Source organism: Pelophylax lessonae, assembly GCF_965119305.1.
Source record: "Pelophylax lessonae genome assembly, chromosome: 9".
Classification (NCBI taxonomy): Eukaryota; Metazoa; Chordata; class Amphibia; order Anura; family Ranidae; genus Pelophylax; species Pelophylax lessonae.
Genome location: NC_138776.1, coordinates 172,201,784 through 172,220,147, shown reverse-complemented (window position 1 = coordinate 172,220,147; position 18,364 = coordinate 172,201,784). Strand labels below are relative to the sequence as shown.

The window sequence follows — 18,364 nt, the reverse complement described above, 5'->3', positions numbered from 1 at the left end:
ATAAAACGGAGGTGAATGTACTCAAACCAATGCTTACATCAAAACTTAGACATAGCATCATCTGCTTGAGTCCATATGCGTAAATTCACAATGCTCGTAGTCACATAGCAAACGCCTGTTTTTTACACTTTTTTTTGCGGGGTCCCCCTATTGACTCATGGAGTCTTTGGAGCACGTTTCCCCATTTTATCCTCTCTGAGGCTGGGGGGCCTTCCGGGTCCCAACCATCCATCGATGCACTGACGGCAGTCCTGGTGTCCTGGCTGGAGGTGGTTTTCGGGCGACGGGCTAGCAAAAAGCGTCTCCCCGCCTTCCCCTGCCTCATCTGTCTCCTCAGATCCTGAATCTGATTCGGTCAACGCGGACATGGGTCACTCTGCTAGATCTGCAACCACACTCCCTGAGTTCTCAGATAGTGAGGATGATTCCTCCACTCCTGTAGCTGTGCACGAAAAGGCACTAGTGGATGCACTGTTTGTATCTGTGCACGAGACCCTAAAAATGGAGAACGCAGCTGAAGCTGCGATGGAGGCGCAGGTTCCCTTTTGGCGCTCCCAAGCCATCCGGAACGGCAAAGGTGTTGCCTTTCCCCTCTTATTTCACAGAATTGTCGCTAAAGAGTAGTAACTACCAAAACGCCCACTTGTAGTCCCTAAGCGATTTGCTTTGTAGTACCCCTATGAGGAATCCCTTCTTAAGAAGTGGACTGTTCAATCTGGAGACCGGAGGGTCCACCTCCGGTGGAACAAAGCAGCCATGATTCCGGTTGAAGAGTCCCTGGCCTTTAAGCACCCAACTGACAGGAAGGCAGAGGCTGTGGCCCGCAATATGTACACACCGGCTGGTTTGGCACTGAGGCTGGTGTTTACCGTTCATCATCAGGAAGGGATGCTAGCAACACACGGGAGTTCCGAAGTTGAGACATCACGGCGAAGATGAGGTTCTCCACAGGCTCATTCCCTTCCTCAGGGGAACTGTCGTGTCGATGCCTGGGCGTACCCATGACCGGCGTTGTGGCGAGGCCTTGGCGTACCCAGCTAGGAAATCACCTTCGAGGAAGATCTACTATCGTACGTGGAAGACGTACATTGCATGGTGTGAGTCTTTTGGGGTTCATCCTTGCTCCTTCTCGATGGCTCAGATCTTAACCTTCCTTCCAATGGAGGTTGAACAGAAATTGGCCTTGAGTATATGGGCCAGGTATCAGCCTTGGTGGTCTTTTTCCAATGACCTTTGGCCACACAATCCCTGGGGCGTACCTTACTTCAGGGTGTTCGGCTCTTGGTCCCTCCAGTGTGGTCTCCTTTGCCACCTTTGGACCTCAATTTGGTACTTTCGGTTCCCCAGCTGTCTCCATTTGGGAATCTTTGGGAGTTTTCCCTGCTTTCTCTGTCCCGGAAGGTGGCCATTGCCTCAGCGTGCAGTGTGTCCGAACTGCTGGCGTTATCCTGTCTACCTTATCTGGTGATTCACAAGAATAAGGTGGTGCTTCTCCCCTGTCAGTCATTCCTTTTTAAGGTGGTCTCTGACTTTCATTTGAATTAAGACATTGTGTTGCCTTCCCTGTGTCCCAGGCCTAAACATCCAAAGGAAATTGCCTTGCATGCCTTGGATGTGGTTCGGGCAATTGGGGTGTACCTGACGGCTACGGAGTCGTTCAGGAAGTCAGACTCTTTGTGCTCACGGTTGGACCTCGCAAAGGGTTGTGAGCTTCCTCTGCGACCGTTTCCAGAGGGATCAGACAGATGTTGGTTCAAGCCTATTCCATCAGGGGTCAGGTTCCTCCTTTCCCTGTCAAGGTGCACTCAACTAGGGTGCTTAATGCCTCCTGGGCCTTCTGTCATCAAGCATCAGTGACGCAGGTTTGCAAGGCGACCACTTGGTCGTCGATGCGCACTTTTACAAAGTTCTATAAAGTGGATGTGTTGGCATCTGCGGATGCTTCCTTTGGCTGCAAGGTTTTGCAGGCTGCTGTTAAGAGGACCTTATCCTCTTTGAGGGTGTATTGTTGTTTTTTTCTAGGTGGGCTTCAGTTGTTTTGGTTAAGCCCCTGTTGCCTGGTTTGCTAATATTTAGCTTTGGGAACTTTTTGCGCTTCCCACCACTCATGTTTAACACTGCTTTGGGACGTCCCAATGGTCAAGAATCACAGGAGCTGTGTCTGTCAGTGAACGAAAGAGAAAATGGGATTTTTGACAACGTAAAATCCATTTCTCTGATGTTCATTGCTGGACACAGCACCCACCCCTCTGTGAAGTTATAATTCTCCCGACTCTGCTTGTAACAAAACCGAGTGAGCATAGCAGGGAGAGGGAGTATACCCCCTGGGACTGCCCATGGCTGTACCTAGAAGTTCTTTCTGCCTAGTGTCCTACTCCTGTAGGGGGCAGCATAACCCAATGGTCTAGAATGACAAGAGCTGTGTCTGTCAATGAACAGTAAAGCCCCGTACACACGCAGCGATTGTTGGCCGTAAATTTTCGGCCAACGTCCGATCGGCCGATTGTCGGCTTGTTAGTATGATGCTTCTGACAACCGACTGCGACTTTTCGGCCGAACAAAATCTGGTGTGCAGGCTATAAACACAACACAACGGCCGATTGTTCGTCAGTCAGTACAGATTTCGGCCGACAAAAGTCAGATGAGCAAGACTGGGCATGCTTTGTGAAGAAAAAACACACGAAAAGTAGACCAGAACATGACATCACTTCTGCAGTTGGTTGTTGTTGACCGACAAAATTTGTGTGCAGTCTAGAGCACATTTCAACCAACACAACAACACTGGACAAAAGACGGCCGATCGGTCGGCCAACAATCGCTGTGTGTGTATGGGGCTTAAGTCGAAAATCCCATTGGCAAAATCTTATAACCGAAACTAAAAAAATGTTTGTTTTTTTGTTTTTTCCCCCCCTAAATTTTTGGTCTTTTTTGTTTGCTTAGCAAAAAATAAAAACCCAAATGGTGATTAAATATTATGAAAAGAAAGCTCTATTTGTGTGAAAAAAATGATAAAAATGTGATATGGGTACAGTGTTGCATGATTGCGCAATTGTCATTCAACAGTACTGAAAGCTGAAAATTGGCCTGGGCAGGAAGGGTGTGAAAGTACCCTGTATTGAAGTGCTTAAACAAGACATCTAAACATGGTAGTTGCAAACCTTTTTAGATAATTGCTGTTACAGCCCTAAAACATATTGTGATAATCGTGTTATTGAAAAGTATTTTTACTATTGCGTGAAAGCTGCAGACGCAAAAAGAGATTTCAAGATAACATTGAAATGCTCCTTTTGTTTGTGTTGACTGTACAAGTAAATACGTTTAAAATAAAAACCCAGCACATGAAGGCAAGAGCCAGGTGCTAAATCTGTGTAGAGGCTTTAGGCTGCTTAGTATGCAGTAAACATCAGTGAAATTTGGTTTCAGCAATAGAAGGTACAGTCGGATATCACTGCTCCCAATACCCCAGCGTATACTTGTTCTATGTTAGATGGGGTCCCAGAGTAGTTGAAAGTGGGCTGAAGGAATTGCTACATACCAAGCAAACTTGATTTGTTTAACCAACTATATCGTTGTAAAAAAGTAATAAACTTGGGAAATGTATTTTACAGGTTACAGTGCATAATCCAGAAAACCAGAGTTACTTAATTGCTTATAAAGACTCCCAGCTCATAGTGGCTTCAGCAAAGTAAGTAATTATTATTTTTTGTGTATTTTGATAAGTATTTGTTTTTAAAGTGAACCTGTGCTTTGCATTTTTAGGGCATAAATACCAGCCTCACACCTTAAAAGAAAAGTATGTTGTGTTTTTTTTTCTTCAGAAACATAGTTACCTACTTGGATGCAGCATCGATCCTGTGCTGCATCTGTTCTCTGCCGGCTCTAAGCAATCAAACATCGCTGATCACTCGGTTCTTAGAGTTCCCTGAGCAGAGAGTTGGTGACTTTCAGTCACTGCTCTCTGCTCTGTAAACCCCCCTCACTAGAACGCTGGGCTGTGGAGGGGGGCGGAAGTGGCCAGCTCGGGCTCTCAGCGGTTCGCTGAGAGGCTGAGCCGGGTGCCGGTCCAGGCATGTGGGTGATTTCCTAAAACGGGTCATAGGAGTGCAGAACGGACTGCACTCCTGTAATCCACAGGAGAAGTACAGCCAGACAAGCTTTGGCTGTACTACACTCCTACCCAGCTTCACCTACCCACACTCGTTTTGCTTCTTGTCTTTTATGTGCAAAGCGACAATGCACCATGTTGTGACTTAGAGATTACATAACTGGGTGCTATGTGTTTGCCCTCATGCCACAGCGCTAGGTGACTGTGCAGCCAGTCAACAAGCACCTATGCGGCCACATGCTCCCTGTACACAAAATTACTGCATTTTTTTTTTTCATTTCTTCACCCTGAGTGGCAGGGGAGTGAAGGAAAGGGAGAAGCTGGCAGAAGCATCAATGAAGTAAACCTGTTGCATTGTCAAAGCACAGGTTTACTTTTAGCATGTGACCGAATTAAAATATGATGACTGTTTCCATAAGGTATTTCAACAATTATCTCATGCCTACCTAAGCAATATATTAAACATATATCCAATAAAATAAGCCTTGGCACTGCAGTGTTGTGTTTATATTAATTTACAACTTTTTAGTCTTATGTATGATCACTTATGTGCATGTCTCTTGTAATTGTGTACAGAGCCCTTAGACACTGTGAGAAATTCATTCAGAGGTATAACAGAGCTGAAGATACCATCTGCATTCCTCAGAACGAAACACTCCCTCACCACAGTGCAAGCAGCAATGTGGGAAAAGCCGTGGAGGACTGTATGAGGGCAATCATTGGTGTGCTGCTCAATTTAACAAATGATAATGGTATGGGCTTGTTATATTTCTATTAGATTTGATGTGTTTTCTTTAAATTTCTTATCTTGTCTTTGTAAAAACAGCTGGGACATTTACACTTTTTCGCTGCTCTTACAGGCATCTGGCGTGTGGTTTTTTTTGGCCTTTAATGCCCCTGCATGGTAATCTATGTATGTTACTGTGCACTCAGCTATTTAGAGGCAGAAAAAAACCCCCCAGTGCATCCAGGAGCAACGGCGTGATGACAATAATTGCGTTTAACATTAATTCATTTTATGGGCCAGGATACATTATTTTTCTGGCCAATGAAATTAAGGCCCATGCGCTTAAAGCACCTAAATACATTAAATGCGATTAAAAGCATCAGGCTTTTTTTTTTCCTGCCAAAACACTGCTGTCAGGAGGAAAGGCATCCAGGAGAAGCGAGAAAAATTATCCTGTGTGCATGAGGCCTTGTCAGCCAATTTGTGCAGCCACCGCATGACGTAAATGGCAGGTATCGGAAAAAACATTGATTAGGGATCTTATATTCGATCTGTAGGGCCCTAAACATTTTAAAGGTATGATCTTCAAATAATTGGTGTGCATATTTGATTCCAAAAGTAGCCCAACACTCCCCTTCTGGGATCTTGTATATTTCAGTGAGTTGGGGATTATGCCATAAAGGAGCGTTGGGTGAGTTGGTCAAAGGGGCACCTCCTCTTCTGTTATTACATACATTAAATATTTTGTGTGAAAGTTTAAGCATATCTGCCCCAAGAGGGATAGGGGCAATCTCTATACAACACATTAATCAATGCCTCATAAGAGTGGACCATAGCAGCTTGAAAAGCTACAGAGGTAATCTCTAGGTTTGGAAAGAACCACCAATATGTTTAACTGGGGTGCCAAATAGTAGCATTGCAGATTCTGAAAAGCCAAACCTCCAGCAGAAGTAGACAAATGCAATGCCTCGAGAGAGATCCTAGGTGGTTTAGGACCCCAGAGAAACAAGGAGTGTATATTATTTATCTCCACAAACAGTTTTTGAGGGAAAAAGGTCGGGCCATGCCAAAATATATATAAAAACCTGGAACGGTATATCCTTTTTGAATATATTGATTGGGCCTAGGATATTCAGAGGCAGTTTGGACCAAGTATGGAGACTGTTTCGCAAGTGTGTTATTAGAGGGGAGAGGGTATTGGAGACATATGTATTTATTGGCAATTGGATCTCCATCCATAGATACCTGAATTTGGGAACCACTTGTAAGGAAACATCCGGAGGCATCCTAGGAGTAAATACAGGAATAAAAGGGGAAACAGTTGACTTGTTCCAATCAACTTTGAAACCTGAATAATCCCCGAATCTTGAAATTATATTCAATGCAGTAGTTAGATCTGTCTGCGTCTGCTAAGTATAGTAACATATCATCAGCATATAAAGAGGTCTTTTCTTCTAAAGTATTTATCCTACAACCCCTAACAGCCTGATCTGCCCTCAAGACAGCTGCCAATGGTTCTATAGCAAGGGAGAACAACAGGGATGACAATGGGCACCCCTGTCATGTGCCCCGCCCTATGTCAAAGGTATTAGTAATAATATTATTTCTCTAGCACTCATTGACAGACGTAGTCCTCGGTGATACAGCACCTTCGGGTTATGTTGCCTCCACAGGAGCAGGACTAGACAAGAAATTAAAAAGCTCTGGCCACACCCTAGGGGCAGTCCCAGAGGGTATATCCTCTCTCTCTCTGCCTCAGCAAATCAGTTATTTTCTGTCTAGTTAGGAGTAAGGACCTAGATACCTTGCTGGGATCTTAGGTCCTGGCAAGATTTTTTTCTTAAAAGATTTTTTTAGACAGCTTTTTTTCTCCAGTGTTCCTGTGAGATCTTCAAGCAAGAAAGCTGAACTGGGCGACGGGCTGGATGTTGAGATCCGGTGGTCACCCCAGTTCAGCCTACGAGCACGTGCAGGCCATAGCTCCGCGCTGGGTCGGCCGCGACAAAGTCCCATTAAAGGACTGACCCCGCGAGTTAAATGTCTCGCTGAAACGCCAAAGACCATGAGTCACGGCGTCCATATCGGTCGACAGCCCTCCCGCCCCGGTGGAGAGGGGTACTGTCAGGAGTTGGTGCCCGCCTGGTTCCGGTATGGTGAGTAGTATGTTCCCCCTTTTCCCCTGACGGGTCTTGTGGTGAACGCGGGCCCCTCTCTGTATGGTAAGATAGAGTCCCTCTCTATCCTATAAATGACACAGATCCTCCTACTTTGAGTGTGATTTTATGTGCAAAAAGCCAGGAGGCTTGGTTTGGGAGCTAACAATCTAATTGTATACATGTTAAAAAGATTGTAATCAGTGGCATTCTGGGAATCTTACGGTGATAAGAATAGCTACCTACCAGTCAGAAGCCACGGACATGTAGACTGCCTTCCTAATCAGATCTCCAGCTATTAGCAGGCCTCCCGAATAGCCATGCGGTCCGCCAGGGCCGGTACCGCCAACCACGCCAAATCCCCATGCAGAGAGAGTGTTGTGTGCCCTGCAGCACACCGCTATTCAGTACAGGCCGCCGCCATTTTTTTTGCTGGATCGCACGAGCCGCCATTTTGGCGTAGCCTCGTGTCTCCAGCATGGGGGCGGCCATGTTTGAGGTGATCCAAACACCTCGTGGAGCTAGGGGAGGCGCCGGAAGGCGTGCAGAGGGGCGGAGCCGCCTCCTTTCTTCCTGGGCAGCCAGCCAAAAGACTTCCTGTTTGTCAAGACAGCGCTGTAACCTGTTGCAGTTAAACTCTGAGCATCAAGTGGTGAGCCTGGGGGTCTATCTCTCTCTCTCTCGATCGATAGGGATCCCTAGCAGGTAACACTAAGGGGCTTTTTGTGGCGCTGGGGGTCTGAAAAAAAAAAAAGTTTTTTTATTTTTGAATTATATTATCCAGGAAGTGATTGGAATTATCATGGACCCTGCCACACATATTCCCCCACCTGTTTCCCTCGAGGGGGCCACGGGACCCGCCGGTGCACAGAGTGTAGAGTCATTTACAGCAATCTTGGAGTCTATGGTGGCTCGGGTGGAGGCGGCCTGCCAGGGACGGGGGTCAAGGAAGCGACCCCCGCCTACCCCTATACTATCTGACACCTCTGACTCAGATTCAGAGATGGTCACTGCAGTTGCAGGTTCCTCTGCAAGGGCTGTTGTCTCAGGTAAAGCCCCCTCAGACAGTGAGGAGGACGTTTCTTCTCCCGCTATAATTCAGGAAGAAGCATTGGTGGACGCACTAGTTGTGGCAGTGCAGGAAACCTTAAAACTTGAGGCTTTACCGGCAGAGGCAACTGAAACAGAGATTCCTTTTGGTACTAATAAGCCCATCAAAACGGTGAAGGTTTTTCCTGTACCCAAGTGTTTCGGTAATCAGATTAAAGGAGAATGGGAGCATTCTAAACGTACCTTTACTATTTCCAAGCGTATTGCTAGACGCTATCCGTTTGAGGAATCCATCATTAAGAAATGGACGGTACCACCAGTGGTGGATCCACCTATTTCCAGGCTGAATAAAGCCACGGTTATCCCAGTGGAGGACACTTCGTCCTTTAAGGATCCGGTGGATCGAAAGATGGAAGCAGAGTCCCGCACCATCTTCTCTCTGATAGGGTCAGCATTTAGACCAGTAATTGTTATTGGTCTAGTTTCCCAGACACTTACGGAATGGGCGAGAATGGTACGCCAAGACCTTAGGGGAAAAGATATTCCCCAGGAGACATCTGATTTGATGGAACAGATTATACAAGGGCTACAGTTTATCTGTGACGCAGCCTTGGACACTACTCCCTTATTAGGGCATGCATCTATGTCAGCGGTCATCCTCAGACGTGTGCTGTGGTTACAATGCTGGTCAGCTGACCTAGGTTCCAAAAAGACCTTGACAAATCTCCCTTTTCAGGGGAATCGTCTATTTGGGGCCAACCTAGATGAAATCATTAAGGATGCCACTGGGGGCAAGAGCACTTTCTTGCCACAGGCTGCTAAAGCTAAGGGACCTCGCAACAAGCGAGGACCTTTCTTTACCGCCCATAAAGGGCGCCCGGCTGGTACAAGCGGGAAAGGCAAGACTCCTCCAGGAGGGTTCAAGAAGGGCTGGTCGGACAAGCAGAGGACCAACCCAGCCAAACCCGAAGCAAAGGAGTACACAGCCTGAAGGTGCGCCCCCACCCGGTTTCAGGGTGGGGGGACGTTTTCACTGGTATTCAGGACATTAGATTGAGCATCAACCACTACTACCGGTGCGATTCTTCCCTTCCAACATTTAAGTACTACAGGAAGCGGTAGTTACCGTTCCCTGAATAGATCTTTTCCTTTACCTTTTCCTAAGATTAGTCCCTATACCTCACAGGAATCGGATCTGGTTGACCAGATAGGCCAAATAGCCTCTAGTCGGGTGACTTCGGTCCCTGAGGTTCAACCAGAAAAGATCACCCTTCCTGATAACAATCAGGTATCTAATAAATGTGTGGGAACAGAAAACGACCAGACTTTCTCGGATGGTCGGGGCCAGATACCTCTAGGGACGCCTGGTTCAGATTCTATCAGCGCCAGTGGTCCTAGAAATTCTAGGCTGGCCTCCTCAAGCCGGCCTGGCCGACTTGGACATGCTAGTCGCAGACGTTCCGTGGGAACTTCGTCTCAGGGAGTGTCTGTGGTCTCAAGGACCAATTTACCATCATGCTTTACAGTCGCTGGTTTTAATGGCCTGGCCATTGAGACCCAAGTACTGAAGGACAGAGGTTTGTCTACTTCAGTCATTCCTACCCTTATTAAAGCAAGGAAAGCGACTTCCAGCAAGGTCTATTATCACACATGGAAGACTTATATTGCGTGGTGCGAATCTTTAGGATTTCCTCCACGTACCTATTCGGTGACTCGAATATTGGCTTTTTTGCAACAAGGGGTTGAGCAGAAGCTAGCCTTGAGCACCATCAAGGGTCAAGTTTCAGCATTAGCAATCTTCTTTCAGAAGCCTTTAGCTACCAAGTCCTTGGTGCAGAATTTCATCCAGGGGGTGCGGCACCTGGCTCCACCAGTCCGCGCGCCCTTACCGCCCTGGGATCTTAATTTGGTTTTGTCGGTTCTACAGAAACCTCCCTTTGAAAACATCAGGGAGATTCCCTTGCTTACTTTATCCCAGAAGGTGGCCTTCTTGGTGGCTATTACTTCTGCTCGCAGGGTGTCAGAACTGGCTGCATTATCATGCCAGTCCCCATACCTAGTGATTCATAGGGATAAGGTAGTACTTCATCCTAAGCCATCTTTTCTTCCTAAGGTGGTTTCAGATTTTCATCTGAATGAAGATATTGTACTACCTTCCTTGTGTCCTCAGCCCAAGCATCATCGGGAACATGCGTTGCATTCCTTAGATGTGGTTCGGGCAATCAGGGTATACCTGAAAGCTACGGAATCATTCCGTAAGACGGATTCACTTTTTGTGATCACGGATGGCCCCAGAAAGGGTTTGCCTGCATCTGCCGCGACCATTGCCAAATGGATTAGACAGACGGTGGTACAGGCTTATTCTATTAAGGGTCAGAGTCCTCCGTTCCCTGTTAGGGCGCACTCCACTCGAGCGCTCAGTACTTCCTGGGCCTTTCGCCATCAGGCGTCAGTGGTCCAGGTATGTAAGGCGGCCACCTGGTCGTCGGTACATACCTTTACAAAATTCTATAAAATTGATGTGACGGCATCGGCGGATGCCTCATTTGGCCGCAAGGTTTTGCAGGCCGCAATTTGAGGAGACCGGTGGTCTACCTCGAGGGTTTTTTCTGTTTGAAAAAAAAAAAAAAAATTTTTTTCTCTTTTTTGTTGAGTCTCATCATTAAGGATGAGCATTGTAAACTTCTAGTTGGCACCGGTTGGGCCTTCTAGATTGGGATTTGATTTTCATTTTCCCACCCCTCATTTGTGATACTGCTCTGGGACGTCCCGAAGGTGCTGTATCACCGAGGACTACGTCTGTCAATGAGCGCTAGAGAAAAATGGATTTTTGTAAAATCTTACCGTAAAATCCTTTTCTCTTAGCTCATTGACAGACGTAGTCCCCGCCCCTCTGTTTTTTGAGTTGGGTTGGGTTAAAATCTCTAAAGACTGCTTTTTCACATAACTGATTTGCTGAGGCAGAGAGAGAGAGGATATACCCTCTGGGACTGCCCCTAGGGTGTGGCCAGAGCTTTTTAATTTCCTGTCTAGTCCTGCTCCTGTGGAGGCAACATAACCCGAAGGTGCTGTATCACCGAGGACTACGTCTGTCAATGGGCTAAGAGAAAAGGATTTTACGGTAAGATTTTACAAAAATCCATTTTTACTCGTAAACGAGCCACAGGGTAGGAATAGAGTAATTTAAACCCATGTGTGATGGTGTTCACCATCACTGGAATTTAAGGACAGATGGGTGATGGGTTGAATTGCTTCATATTTAGTCAGCAAGGTCAATTGTTCCCTTTGCCATGAGGTCTCTGAGCAGGAAGTCCACTCCTAATATGGTCATTCCAGGAAGTTCAATGGGGAGACGGGCTGGCTAACAATGTTGCTTTTTGTCTGAGGGGGCTTTCCATTCACCTATTGTCAGGTGTGCTAATGACCTCACCTGTTGTCTGCTAAGGGATGTATTGACACTCAGAGTAATGTGTATTGAGGGCTCGTTAGGGAACCATTGTTCTGTAAACAACAAACAAACACAGGGGCGCACAGGCCTAGTGCATTATCCTTTGGTTGGTTTATTAAAAATAAGAAGATTAAAAATACTCACAAACGAGTTTCTTGGTTAAAAGCATATCATGTAAGGAACGCAGTCCTCAGTAGTATGATCCGAGGGTAAGTTATCCCTTGAGTTAGTAGTGGCTAACGCGTTTCGAGGGTTAGCCTCTTCCTCAGAGCCTCTGAGGAAGAGGCTAACCCTCGAAACGCGTTAGCCACTACTAACTCAAGGGATAACTTACCCTCGGATCATACTACTGAGGACTGCGTTCCTTACATGATATGCTTTTAACCAAGAAACTCGTTTGTGAGTATTTTTAATCTTCTTATTTTTAATAAACCAACCAAAGGATAATGCACTGGGCCTGTGCGCCCCTGTGTTTGTTTGTTGTTTACAGTATTTCCAGACTTCCCTGGTCGTGTAAAGGGCAGCAAGGCCGCAGCATTTTTTCCTGGGTTGTCGCATCCACAGCTCCAGAAACAGTGGAAAGACCTTAATGAGGTGGACTAGAAGCTACACCTCTCTGAGCGCAGGGAACTGGTGCTTTGCACCTTAAAACTTGTTTTGCAACCATTGTTCTGTGTCTGACTATTGTGTACATTGATTGCCCCCTGGGGCTTCTGTCTCCTTGCATTGGTCAAGCTATCTGACCAATCCCTGCTGACTCATTTTCAATTCCTCATTTGCATGGCTAAAAGAGGACCTGAATAGGAACTGCAGGTACTTTGCAATTGACCAATGGGAGGGCGGTTGTTGGGGGCAGGGTGTTCCAAATTCTGTATAAAAGTGTGCTGTGTTCTTCCAATAAATGTCTTCCTGTTTGAACTTACAAAGTTGGGTCCGAAACCCATCCGCACAAGGACCGCTAGTAAATCACTCAATTGAGTCGAAGGCCTTGTGAGTATCCAGTGACACTACGATTATATGTTAGGCCCAGCAGACTGCAGGATCGTAAACAGTCGACAGATTTATAGCCGTTGATCACATCATTCTAAAACCAGTCTGGTTGGTTTTTAATAGAGGCTATCACCTTATTCAGTTGTCTAGCAAGAAGCTTGGCCTCTATTTTAGCATCTACACTAACGATATTGGTCTGTAGGATTCACAGAGGTTATGGTCCCTGTGTGGCTTGGGGATCAGGACAATTGACGTTTCCCTGAGGGACTCTGGGAGCTTACCACTATCAAAAGCATCCTTATGAACTTGCAGTAGTTTTTTGTGCAAACAGTTCTTTAGAAGTACAATACCATTCAACCGGGTACCCATCTAGTTCAACCGGGTACCCATCTAGTCCTGGAGTTTTTTTTTGGATGTAAAGAAAGCTTTGCCGCCTCTATTTCATGCACAGAGATTGGAAGATCCAACTCCGCTGCAGCCTTCTGAGACAGTACTGAAAGAGGGATTTGCTCTAGATATTGCCGAACTTCATCTGCTCCATAACTCACATGTACTTCATCTGCTCCATAACTCACATGTGAGGTATAGAGGGTAGAGAAAAATGTAAAAGATGCATTTGCCATGTTCTATGGAGAGATGCAAAGAGTTTGATTGTTCATCATAAATGCAAGTAATAGAAGCAGGGGAGTGTTGAGAATGAGCTAAGTAAGCTAGGAGTTTGCTATTTTTATATCCAAATTCAAAGATGCACTGTGATTGGTAGTCATTTCTTTTGTGCCTTTTCTACCAGTACCATTTCCAGTTGGCGGGCATAATCTCTCCAAATCTTAAGATTAAGGGAGGATGGGTTCCTTATATATTCCACTTCAGCTTCTGTAGTGACCTATTCACATTCTTTAACCTTCCATTCTCTGTCAGATCTAAGTTTCTTTATATTCATTGAGATATCCCCTCTAATGGTAGCCTTAAAGGCATCCCAGGTAACCCCAAATGGGACTTCTACATCGTTTTCATACCAGAAATGACCAATTGAGGCAGCAGCCATTCTTCAAAACATTACTCTAACCATAATAGGCTTAGTCTCCAAATAGATTAGCCGCACAACCGGCCCAAGGCCGTAGCAACCGGGGGGAGTGGTCTGAAATAGCCCTTGGGAGATACTGAACTGCCACCACCCAGTGCAAAGCGTCTCTAGACAAACAGCCTATATCTAAACGAGAGAGAGTAATGTAGGTGGAGGAAAAACAGGAATATGCTCGGGCTTCTGGGTGTATCCATCTCCAGGCCTCAACTAAGTTATAATGTGTCATGCATGTCTCCGAAGGGGTGTTACTCGTAGATGCAGCATTTGGTCTATATCAGGAGAAAGCACTGTATTCAAGTCCCATGCCAAAATAATTGATCCCTCTGCCATTTGGAGCACCTTTGCCATCAGCACCTCCCATACAGCCACTGTAAAAGGTGGTGGAATATAAACTGCTACAACATTATGGGGCAAGTTATCAACTATTAGAACCACCACTATGAGACTACCATACGGGTCTGTAACAATAGTATTAGGGGTATACAATAGGGACTTGGTCACCTCAACAGAGACCCCTCTAGCATAATTAGAGTACATGGAGTGAAAAGCATGGCTTATAAATGCCTGTTTAATGGCTAGAGTTTAAAAACCAGAGTTTTAGAACCCCCCCTCAGCCCAGGGCTGTGCAAGTGTGGAGGTTCTGGTGTGTCCCTGGCGCTATTTTGGCCAGTCTCGTGGGCAAAGTGGGAGAGCTTCTCAGCGGGTGTCTGGCGAAGACCGGGACTTATCTTTACCTTGATCGTCTCCTGGTGTCTGTATCCACTGATTGTTGTAGTTTCAGGCAGGATAAGCGAGGCCGTTAAGGATGATGTAGGATTTCAGCACGTCTGAAGCTCCAAAGAAAAGCTGCTTACATACCGGAAGTCAGATACGCCCTTTAGGGGAGAATTTAGAAATAAGTGTAGTGTATAGGAGTGAGTTCCTTCCCAGAGTGCAGGTCTTTTAGGCATTTTGATTCAAAGGGAGCTAGGCTCAATCTGTCTCCCCTTAGCTTTGTGGAAGAGATATTTTGTTTAATTTGTCAAAACGGCTCAGACGAAGGGAGTTAATGGGAGGCTTGGGTGTCTGGTATCTGCCAATGGTATAAAATCTTTCCCAGAGTATGGAAGAAAGTCCTTTCTTATGTGATAAAATTCTTAAAAGCCTGGTTGGAAGGCTGAATTTGTGTATAAAAGACTATATTGGTAAATGTGGGGATAGTAATCCCCCACAGTACTTGAGATTGTCCCAAACCTGTAGAGTGGTGAGAAGAGAGGATTGGGAATGCAGTTGAAATAGGTTGTATATGGACAGTGGGTACCGTCCTCTGCTTCCAGGTGGACGCACAAAGGGGTTTTCAAGATTGTAACTACGTCCTATACAGTGCATTGCTTGTCTTTGAAGATTGGCTATAGTAGAAGTAGGTATCTGGATTGAAATTTAAAAGGAGTGGGGGGCCTCAAAAATTGTAAGATGGAAGTTTCACAAGTTTTTTTCCTAAGTGCAGAAGCTTGGTTGTCTACCCAGTGGTATTAAGGACTGGATTTATAAGGGTTGCATTAAGCCTGCCAAGTATCCCGTATCCGAATTGTGCCAAAAGTTTCTGAAAAATCAACGAGACCAGGTCAGTACTGATTGTCAGGATAACCTCATCCCCAAAGAGGCTACATATATATTTCTGATGTTCAACCTTTAACCGCTTCAGTACAAGGCACCTAACCCCCCTTTCTGCCGAGGCCAATTTTCAAATTCATCTGTGCATAAAAACAAAAAACTTTACAGAAATATTAAGCTGCAGTGCATGGATTACTTGGCAATCAATTAATTTTGTGTGTGTGTATATACCGTAATATATATATATATATATATATATATATAAAAACTTAGTGATGTAGTACTAACAAAGAATCTTCTATAAAGGACAAGTGCTCAAGATTAGTGCGAAGGTGATACTTCTCTACTTAAATGAAGTGCTTTCCGCTGCCAACTCTACTCTCCACTGCTATGAGGGCGGGCGTGAGGCGAAACGTGTACGCCTTGGGGCGACATGTCCCCTCTGATCTACAAGCAGTGGAGGAAAGCATGCAAGCCCTCATAACAGAGCGGCGGCGGTTTGAATATTAAAACGGCAGGTGATTGCTGGGTGCCGGGGTGGGCACCATTAAATGTGAGTGTTTTTATATTTTTTATGGATTTTAAATAAACTATGGTATGCACTATGAGATCCCTTTCTGTTTGATCCTCCCATGCATGAGAGCTGTACCTGGGTTCTGTGTCAGAGAGAGGCAGTAAACAAAGGAAAGCGATCACCCACAACTGGGTGAGGGTCATTTGCAGATGCTAAAGGGGGTCATCTTCATCTGGTGAGTTTTGACGGTGGAAAGCACTTTAATATAAGAAGAAAAACATCACCTCCGTACTAATCTTGAGCACTGGCACTTTTTATAGTAGATGATCTTTTGTTATCACTGTGGACTTTCTTGATTTTTTTTTTTTTTTAACGTAGCTATATGAATTTAATCTGTTGCTAAGTAATCCATGCACTGGCACTTTATAATATTTTTGCATAAGGTTTTTATTTATTTTTTTGTGCACATAGGTGAATTTATGAATTGCTCCGATTTTTTTGTTTAGTGGAGGGCGAGTACGTTTTAAACCACATATAAACCATTTCTAGTAGGCTTGAAATAAGCAAACTTTTGTTTTATACATGCCATAGAGAATTGTAATGGTTTGTTTATAATTTGTGAATCATTAAAAACTTGTACTGTGTAAAGACCCATACTTTTTTGTTTTTTGAGCATGACTTAAATTTAAAACAGAATTTTACCCATAACTTGATTAAAAAAAAAAAAAAAAAGTTCTTTAGCAAGGGTCATACATTCCACATTAATAATTATGCTACAAAAGTTACTGTGTGCTGTGAATTGCCTCCAGCATTGCTCCTGTTTCTTCATATTGGAGGCTGTCATTTTGCTGAAGCCCAGAGCCCCTGAGCAGGAGTAAATCATAAAGCAGGACTAAACCCATCAATTTAACAATTTAAAAAAGTCACATTCTTGGAATGCTGGGATTGCTAATTGTCCCATTTGCTTGCGCTCTCAGCCAAACTCAAACCATCAAATGGCTGGTGTCATAACGGATCACATATGCAGCACCATGGCAGTTGCAGATCAAACAGAAGCAGCTTCCTTGGCTATAAAGGATAGAAGGGTTTAATTCCGCATTAAGGCTGTCAGCAGATCGGCCTTTAAAGATTCAGCAGTGCCTAAAAATGTAGACGAACTGAGCATGTGCAGAGCAAGGTGAGTGTATTACTGGATTTTAAAACCATATAGACACTTATTTTAATTGTTTTGCATAGCTATACATGCAAAAGGGGCCAGCTTGAAGTAATCTATCAGGATTAAGTTTTCTGACTAAAGTTCCAATTTAAGTGGTTTTCCTTTTGTGCTATAGAAACATGACACACCTAAGGCTGTCCGTGACCTGACTTGTTGGAAAATCTCCTAGCATGACTATCTCAGCTTTTTGATGACCAGCAGATATCTCATCGATTGTTGTTTTGCATGAGACAGGCTGATAATTTTTTTTTTCCAGTTTGTGTCACTGAAGAGCATAGTTCCTGAAATATGTATGAACTTGGTAGTAATTCTGCAGGTATAAATCATTTTAAAATAACTGACCGGGCTCATTTTTTTTCTATTGGTGTACAGAGTGGGGAAGTACAAAGACAGGTGAACAGGACGAATTGATAAGCACTGCAATGAACTGCGTTCTTCAAGTTCCAAGGTTCCTACCTCAAGAACAGAGATTTGATATTCGAGTTTTGGTAAGTTCTTGTCGAAGATGCATTTTCTTTTAGCTTTTGTCTGTTAATGATGGAAGTGTTGGGACAGCTATCTGTGTGTGGAAATTGCTGTGTGTATGTAACTGATTATGCAACAAGTTTGACAAAGAAAAGCATCCTCTGTGTGCTGTTACAGAATACTGCAGCATACATAATACATTCTCCAGTCATTTTTTTTTTTTTGTACTTTTTTTTTTCTCTTCAGGGATTGGGCCTACTAATTAATTTAGTTGAGTATAGTGCAAGAAACCGGCATTGCCTTGTGAACATGCAAACAACCCAATCATATGATTCGTTTTGTGAGGAGGAAGTGGAAACGGATCAAGTCTATGCAGTCCCTGCGTTGGTACAGGTAAGGTGTCGATTACCCTCTGCATCTGAACTGAAATCTAAAATGAAATCTGTTGCTTGTAGGGCAAAGTGTCTGGTTTTGTTTTATTGCTCATCCCTAGCAGCTGGTTCTTGACTTTTCTTCCTTATAGCTCTGTTCATCCATCAGAAGTAAAGTTGAGTGAAGCATTTTCTGAGGCTTCTCCCTGCCTTCATGTAACTGTGCTGGGTCATTGCCAAGCATCACAGCTTCTTGTATAGTTCTCCATACCCAGGAGTACTGGAAACTTTCTTTGATTCTGACAGCTGATCTGAGTAACGGGAGTAGTGCTGCTGATGAAGGTAGCATTAAAGCAAACCTTTTTGCTTAAAATGTGTACCCTCACCTTGTAAAACAACCCATTCAGTTAAAAATAGAAACGAAAGACAAAACATTTGTATATAGATGTAAAAAAAACATTACCAGCACATATTCCCCCCCCCCTTTTTTTTTTATGTACTTGCTTATAAGTAATCGTTATAAGAGCTGAGGAGGAGAAATACAGTGCCTTAAAAAGTATTCATACCCTTTGAAATTTTCCACATTCTGTCATGTTACAACCAAGAAACGTAAATGTATTTTCTCTATCGCTCATTGACAGACGTAGT

General features: G+C 44.5%; 1 protein-coding gene across 2 annotated transcripts in view; it reads left to right on the top strand.

Moving 5' to 3' along the window:
- WAPL (WAPL cohesin release factor) overlaps positions 1-18,364 on the top strand; it is a 226,127-nt gene that overhangs the window by 156,734 nt on the left and 51,029 nt on the right. For both annotated transcript variants that reach the window (XM_082267623.1, XM_082267624.1), the window contains 4 exons: positions 3,609-3,685; positions 4,682-4,857; positions 17,253-17,368; positions 17,592-17,738. In XM_082267623.1, coding sequence (XP_082123749.1) covers positions 3,609-3,685; positions 4,682-4,857; positions 17,253-17,368; positions 17,592-17,738 — 516 coding nt within the window. The remainder of the gene's footprint in view (positions 1-3,608; positions 3,686-4,681; positions 4,858-17,252; positions 17,369-17,591; positions 17,739-18,364) is intronic.